This window comes from Coregonus lavaretus, assembly GCF_964263955.1.
Source record: "Coregonus lavaretus genome assembly, chromosome: 34".
In the NCBI taxonomy this organism is placed as follows: Eukaryota; Metazoa; Chordata; class Actinopteri; order Salmoniformes; family Salmonidae; genus Coregonus; species Coregonus lavaretus.
Window position 1 is genome coordinate 10917912 of NC_140021.1, and position 8161 is coordinate 10926072.

Below are 8161 nucleotides of genomic sequence, written 5' to 3' on the forward strand. Positions count from 1 at the left end.
CTTTCTCCTCACCATATAATCGAAAGGAAGTTTGAGCCACTGTCTGTTGTCGTCCTGGTCACTTTTTCCCTGATGTGGTACTCAGAATGTATTTCCTCTAATGCAGCAGCAAGGACATCAAACGTGTGCGAGCCTTTGACAGGTCTACAAGCCAATGTGGAGTGCCTCTCCAGTGAGGTGTTGTCTATCCAGTGACAGGTGACACCTAACTAGCTACGTTAGCAACATAGTTCACAGCACTCAGCTTTTTGATGATTATGCTCTTCTTGTGTTTTGCAGCTTCTTGTATTCTTGTGCATAACGTTTTCCTTGTCATTACTGTAGAGGTTGCAAGGTTTCTATCAAAGTATTGAAGGATGGCGTCTCAACCACAGAAAATGGTTGGTTGGCCTCACATACAAAATTTAGCATCAGCTTGTCAAGCATTGCTTGTGTTACCCGCCCTGGGGCAGCAAAGGCTGTGATTTTTGCATTTTTCACAAGAGTATCACTGAAAGAGGAGGACTTACGCTCTCTGTGGTTCTCTAGTAAGTCTGTGTACTTTGCCAGTTTGTTGGGGTGAATCCTCTGTGGACAAAAAAAAAAATGTGAGGCTACAGGGAGATCAAGACATTAAAAGATAATTATTATCACATCAAATGTGGATATATATATATATATATATATATATATATAGAAAATGTTTAAAACATATGTAACCTAAAAGACAAACATTCGCCTATCCACAGCAAAAAAAAACGAATTTAGGAAACGTACCGCTACATGTTTCCTCAAGTTAGATGTTGAGTTCTTGAATGCTGAAATGTCCGTTTGTTTTGGTAGACACAGAACACACCGCATAATGTAGCTGTTCTTTCGCACTTTTACTAAGGTAAACATGCTTTCAATATGAGTCCAGGGTGCGGGTGTTCCTCCTCGTCTGTGTCTGCATTGCCGACGGCTAATTCTGACATTTTTGTGTTGCTATGACTGTAAAGCCAACCCGTCCCGCCGCTGAGATTGAGTATGGTAAAGTGACGAGACTGCACAACTACGTTTGATTGGTGAAAAACAGTCACGTGGTAGAGCCTTAGCGGAAGTCTCTCTCTCTCTGTCAAAATAAAACATTCAAATAAGGCATATGCGGGAGGATCAAGACAATGACGCGTAGAATACCAAAGAGGTAAAAAGAAAAGTAACGACCTCATTGTAGCCTAATGTAGCGGAGTAAGAGTACAGTTTCTTCTTCACAAATCTACTCAAGTAAAAGTAAAAAGTATAGTGATTTAAAACTACTCCTAGAAGTATAATTTTTTCAAAAACTTACTCAAGTAAATGTAACGGAGTAAATGTAACTCGTTACTACCCACCTCTGATTATAGGCTAGTAAGACTTCAAAGCTGTGCATAAAAGGGCATGAGGGGTTATAGCGCCTTGTTGTCCCTGAGTTCAATAACCCTACAGTATTGGCGTGCTGGGCTTTTCTGTTGACCTGTCCGAAGGGCAGTTTTGGGGCCGCTGCTAGTGAGTCAGACGAGACATAAGATTTTAATATGGACATCGGATCAGTGAATTCTCTTCCTTACGAGGACTTTGTGGATGTTTTCGGTAACGTGGTGGAGAAATGTCCACTCATAACGGCCGCGGTATGGTCCCGCCGTCCATTCTCGAGCCTTGCTGACCTGGAGGCCAGTATAAACGACTTCATCGATGCCCTCCCCGAATCAGGTATAGCCAAGGATGAATGGATAGCCTTTATGGCGGTTTTTGTTCTTTCTTTAAAATTTAAAATGATATTTTTAATTTTTACATTCAGCTGGTGAGATATTCTTCAACTATAAGGCTTTTGAACGTGTGTGTGAAATATATTTTACTAAATGCTATTCTATTAATCAATGAATATTGAATTTGAGATTATAGTTTTTCCAGCATCGGACGGCTACCTAAACTCCACTATCCACAGGTAAAGAGGGAATCCTCAGAGTTCACCCCGACCTCGCGGGCAGGGACCTCCAAAGTGGGACTCTGACCCGGGAGTCGCGAGAGGAACAGGGCCAGGCCGGTTTGGACACGCTGACCACCGCCGAGGTCTCGCGCATGACCCGGCTGAATACGGAATACAAAGATCACTTCGGGTTCCCCTTCGTGATCTGCGCGCGGAAGAACAACAAGGCGACCATCTTGCGGCAGCTAGAGGAGCGGCTCCGGAACGAGCGCACCATAGAGAGGGCGTGCGCCATCGATGAAGTGAAGAAGATATGTCACCTCCGTCTGCAGCGGCTCGTGGTCCCAGAGATGTCCAACTAGCTATGACTGACTGACGTGATGACATACGGTTTTTGTGTGGTCTACCTGCTGAGTTGAATGTGTTTGAATAATGGATGCGTTATTGTTGTGCGTAAAGGAGTAACACTGCCTAAATGTGCTTAATTGTACCAAGTGCCAAAATTGAGCACAAGTAATTAAATAACTGCAGATGGTTCATTGATTTTATTCTGATTTCAAACATTAACTTTAATTTGATAAGTCAGAAATTATAGCTTAATAAAGATTTCAAAAAACAGTACATTCTTCACTGTGCCTATCATTTAGACATCAACGATATGATAACATAAGGTACATTTAAAGGCTATATAACTGGTGTGAGTGACTCATTTTTGTCATATAACAATTTGTCAGAAAATTCATCAGTATTGTTAATATTGACAGCAGAACCATGTCCCGTGCGTAGACTGCATACATAAATTATTATTGGTTGTATACTGCCAAAATGTTCAGAGAACATTTTGAAATCTGAAGTGCATTGGTTTTAAAGCACTCGAAGTTTACACCAAAAGTAGCTCTCACCAGAGTTGTGTGGTCTGTATCACCGCTGTCTTCCAAGCTGCTGGTGCTGCTGCCCAGAGACCAGAGCAGTAGTATACAGTGGGTCTATATGTATGTCCAATGCAAAGTGTCATCATCAGTGCATGCCCCTCAGATCCTCAGCACCAACATGAGGTCAGTTCAGTCGCAGAATGATGACATCACAGACAATGCACCTGCAGTCCTCTCCTTTCACCTCTCTTCAATCTGTCACGGACATTAATGATGCCAGCAGAGTCTGTTTGAATAAGTGCCTCCCCTTTCCTCAGTGTCTGCCCAGTTTTCATCCAAATCAGCCCGGCTAGGCTGAGTCTCTAGAACCTGACAGGGAGTGGGAGTGTAGGGGCGAGGGGGGTGTGGTGGTGATGAGAGGTACCGGTGTGGGAGTCCCTGCCCCCCCGACCCCCATCCCTGTCCCCCCGACCCCCAGCCCAGCCCCCCCGCCCCCCAACCCTGCCTCATCCTTCAGGTCTCCTGACGTAATGGACGAGTCCTGCTCGGGGTTGACCCCCCTCACCCTCTTCTTGTCCTCCTCCTTCTTCCACTTCATCCGTCGGTTCTGGAACCAGATCTTGATGTGTCTCTCTGTGAGGCTGAGGGTGATGGCCAGCTCTACACGTCGCGGCCTGCTAATGTACTTGTTGAACAGGAACTCCTTCTCCAGCTCCAGGAGCTGGGCTCGCGTGTAGGCAGTCCTTGTCCGCTTGTTCTCCTCTGCCTCCATGTAGTGGCCTGGGGGGAGGATGGGGAGGGAGGGGAGGGGAGGGAGTGGAGATAGAGAAAGAGTGGGAGGGGAGAGAGAGAGGGAAGGGGGGGTGAAGAGGCAGAGAAAGAGCGGGAGGGGAGAGATGGAAGGGGGGGTGAAGAGGCAGAGAACGAGCGGGAGGGGAGAGAGGGAAGGGGGGGTGAAGAGGCAGAGAAAGAGCGGGAGGGGAGAGATGGAAGGGGGGGATGAAGCGGCAGAGAAAGAGCGGGAGGGGAGAGAGGGAAGGGGGGGTGAAGAGGCAGAGAAAGAGCGGGAGGGGAGAGATGGAAGGGGGGGGGGGGTGAAGAGGTTAGAATGGAGTATTCCGTTTTGTGGCACAGTGATGAAGGCACAGTGATGAAGGCACAGTGATGCCGAAACGTTGGTGTTTTTTTTACCCAATAAATGACTGGGAGGTTATACATATGGAGTGTGTGACTCTTTGTTTATATAACTCAAGATTAACTATACATTGTATCCTGCCACAGTCAAAGTCCCAAAGGCACAATCTGGATGAAACTGGCAATGACCCACCAGTGGGTTCTTACCCATCGGGTCTAGCTGAAACCCACACTGCACACTGACTGAACGCAGCTCACCCACTGACCACCCAAGAACATCTACTGTATAGAAACAGTTGGGTAACTGATGATTACTAAAACACATACAGTAGGCTACATCAGATGACAGGTAAGCTCTCACAGCAGTCAGTGCAACTATAGCAACAGATACTGTATACTGACTATGGAAAATTACTATGTGAGGTATCATGTATTCTGTGCAGAACAATTCTGCATGGGTCACAGCACACTGAATTTCACATTACTGCAGATTCTATAACAAAGACTCATAAATGGATCAATCAATTGGAGGGAAAATGGGTAGGCCTTTTAAACAAAAAAAATAAAGAATCATAACATTTCGATTACTGTGGGTTTTGTTAGTTGACAAAAGCATACAATAGCTAAAAATCTTGGGGTTTATAATCTAATTTATTTTCACATGATAGGCTATTATTCTATAGTAATTTCACCTGAAAAGTTTCACTAACTTGGACTGTTCAATAAAACACACATCCTGGAACAGCAAGGCAATTTAGAGACAGTCCATTTATTTAATGTAATCACATTTATAAAAAAAATGAAGGTAGGCCTACATGATAAAAGAACAGCCATAGTTTTTCCTGTATTACCACTACAATTCATTTGTGTTTTGAATTATGAAATTAGCAGCTCAATTGTTAAACTTTCGTTCAGATATATTGGTGAAGGGGGTCGTTGATATCAAAAGAAATAAGCATTTAAAATATATTCTATTCAATAGTTGAACTGTTTAATTCTTAGTTTTAGAGTAAGCTCATTCTTGCCCTGGTTGCGTTTGTCCGTTGAGGAAAATATTTGTACTAAAATAAACTTTTATCGAAATTAGTTAACAAAAAGTGTATCGTTTGTAAAGTTAAACGATTTTCTTAAGCCACGGGAATAAACAATAAAAGCACATATAGCCTAATGAAGTAATATTTAACACATTTGTATCCTAATTGTCTTATTAATTACAAACAATATTTTTTGTATTATCTTTGAGGAAGGTTGAGTTGAGAGAATAATTGTCTATAGGCCTACGCAATCATTGAGAAGAACCGATTCTTCTTGAGACTTAGGCCTATCAAATTTTCCACTTGTTGTTACCATCAATTTATTTAAGTAACATCAGTGCTTGACTAGGACTGAAATAGGTGCCGGTACTCATTTTGGGTGCCGGTACTGTTTATATTTAGGTGCAGGAGCTCCACAATACTTTTTAGTTAATATTGTATAAGAGGAACAGGAGCTCAAGCAGTAGAAAATTGAAAGTCCTGGTACTCAGCTCCGGTGAGCTCCTGCCCAAGTCAAGCACTGAGTAACATACATTACTTGATATTTCGTTTAATTGAAACCAATGCAAGAGCTGTGTATGTGGTCAGAAAACGTATTCAATTATTTTAGACTAGAGAAAAAAGGCCCAATCCAGTTCCCATTTACCCGCTGTACCGAGTTGACTTAAAATGGCCGCAACAGAAAATACTTTTAGGAGGAAGAGTTGACGCGTTATTTTTCTACGATTCCTAAAGACTCCACCTTAATGATATACCCTTTAATATATTTGATATGTCTAAAAAATATTGATATAATTAAGGTTATTGTAAGACACTAATATACACTACGCAGCATTTTTCATGAAGGCCTATATGGACAATAACTGCCATTAGGAAATCATTAACAAAGAAATTGTCACAACTGAAATGTTCACATATTTGAAGTAAATCACAACTTGGTACTTGAGACAGGAGACACACCTTCAGAGGCATACAAAACAGTGGCCTGTATGAGTGAACCTAGGTCCTTTCCAGATTGATTGACAAGGTAAACTGACACCCACCCACGACATATATTGTAGACATCATGATGTCATTGAAGTTCGTATACTTGCACAAAAGCCTCGGTCTATTCAAACTTCATGATTAACGTCTGATCATTTTCTAGGCCTATATTCACAGCAGTGGCATTAGCCTACACATAAAGCAGCAATAATTAATGCTCCATACACAACAGTTGATTGTGTGAGTTAAATAGCTTTTGAATTACACTCAATGTTCAGTTTTATTTCTGTTGAATTCCCTATGGTCAAATAACATTCACTCAATGGCTATTGGCAAAAGAAAACTCCTGAATGTTCAATTAACTATTACATAAATACTTTGTTGAAATATTGTCTTTTAATCAAATAGATTATCCACTTGTAGGCTATTTGTACAGTATGAAAGTGTGTTCAAACGAATCTATTTAGATAGGCCTACTGTAAAAGAAAAGTCTGCAAAATTCCTATAAATGTGTGCGTAGATTCCTTGAGAGGCCTAGATGAATTCCTTTCTTTGCAGCCCTACAGCAACGAGAAATATGCGAAAATTGCAAAGGTGACTGCAGTGAGTTACCTGCCCACTGTCCCTTCCAGGTTTGCACGTGAGACTTGGTGCTTTTCATCCAGGGGAAAGGCAGGTGGTATCTGTTCCTATCCGCACACAGAGCCTGCTCCCCCGGGTCTCTGTAACCCCCCGGTTGGAGAGTCTGCTGGGGCGCCTGGGGGTGGTGGAGCTGCGGCACACCTGGGTCCTCTCGCATGGGCATACTGTACGGAGCAATGTCAGGGAGACTCGTCTGGTCTAGCCCTCCGATGGAAGGCGATGAGCAGACGGACTGAGCCTGCCGGCCCATGTAGAGGCAGGGCGGAGGGCTGTGGCTGAAGTCCTCGCTGTGGGGTCTCTGGTAGGCGCAGGAGTCTTTGAACAGCTGCGCCGGGGAATAGTAGTGCTCTTCTCGATTCATGACTGCTGAGGGCCAGGGCTATCCAACGGGTGTGTGAGCACACATGTACCTGTGCCCTATAGTCTACGCAGCGTGGAACCTTGTGCTCTGCTCTACCTGTGCTGCTCGTGCGTCTGGCGCCGGTATAGGCCCTGCGCAGGTGTGTCACCGCCACCACGTGACCCTGCTGCACCTAAGCCATTGGTTTCACTGACTACACAAAACGGAGAAGTTGTCACCTTAGTTTCTATTCGTGTCTATATTCTCTGCCCCGCGGTGCGAAAATAATTGAACAGAATTGACCGTACGCAAATCAATGCCCTCGGCAAACACTCCACTGTTTGACGGCGGATATCTGAGACCCACCTGCGGCAGGTTGGTCCTAATGCAGCGATATACAGGTGAGCGGCGGAATCTGCGGGTCCTATCTCTGCGCGCGGACAGGGGCTAATGCCATCGAGCTAATCAGAGAGATTGCGGCCTGCAGAGAACAAGCACGGAGAGAAACGCAAACAGAACGTGCCTTCAGAATGTCAGTATCATCACGGCTTTGGCTCTCTTGGTGGAAAAGAAGAAGAAACGGTGGGAATGCAGTGCGCTCGTGAAGCCTGTATGCAGATTTCACTGTGGTCGAACAATGTCAGCCATTGAACATTTATATGAACGTAGTTCTCTTATCAATAGGCGACTGATAGAGGGGGAAATCAATAACCACATGTATAGGCCTAATAGCCTACTCGCATCGGCTGACCCTTGTGATAAGCAACTTGCGGCGGCGGTTGTCTTGGAAACTTGGCAATGAGATGTGAGGGGGATCAAAGACCAAGTCCTGGCGGAACCCTCTCCTGGTTGGATACCTTCTAGTGTTCTCTTAAAAGTGGGCAAACTTGCGACTTTTTAAATCTAGCCCATTATAACCAATGGCTCATTTAACACCATTTAACTGATCTCCTCTGGTTCATAACAAACAGCAGCAGAGCTCGTGTCTCCCACCGCCACTCTTCCTCTGTGTTTGCTGGACATTAGGCAGACAGGTGCTCGCTCCATTAAACAACACTCTTCATGGTAAAGTAAAGAGGAGAGCCAGGGTGTAAACCAATTACCATGGAGTGAGGAACAGCACTCAATTAGCGCGCGTGGTGAAAGGAAATACACCTCTCTCCAGGCCCGTGAGCACTTTTACGCAGCAACTGAGGGCCAGGCAGCAGCAAAGGCCCACGACGTATTAAAA

The 8161-nt window shown here is 44.3% G+C and overlaps 2 protein-coding genes across 2 annotated transcripts; one reads left to right on the forward strand and one right to left on the reverse strand.

Annotated features, from left to right (window-relative positions):
• Positions 1-1118: 1118 nt before the first annotated feature.
• Positions 1119-2542, forward strand: urad (ureidoimidazoline (2-oxo-4-hydroxy-4-carboxy-5-) decarboxylase). The gene is made up of 2 exons (XM_084151762.1): positions 1119-1707; positions 1943-2542. The coding sequence occupies exons 1-2, from the start codon at positions 1533-1535 to the stop codon at positions 2284-2286; spliced, it is 519 nt and encodes a 172-aa protein (XP_084007888.1). The 5' UTR covers positions 1119-1532; the 3' UTR covers positions 2287-2542.
• Positions 2543-2643: 101 nt separating this feature from the next.
• LOC311108982 (pancreas/duodenum homeobox protein 1-like) lies at positions 2644-6954 on the reverse strand. Its single transcript, XM_084151763.1, has 2 exons — positions 6561-6954; positions 2644-3576 (listed from the first exon to the last, which is right to left on the reverse strand). Exons 1-2 carry the CDS (start codon positions 6949-6951, stop codon positions 3146-3148), a joined length of 822 nt encoding a protein of 273 aa, XP_084007889.1. The 5' UTR covers positions 6952-6954; the 3' UTR covers positions 2644-3145.
• Between the last annotated feature and the right edge of the window lie 1207 nt (positions 6955-8161).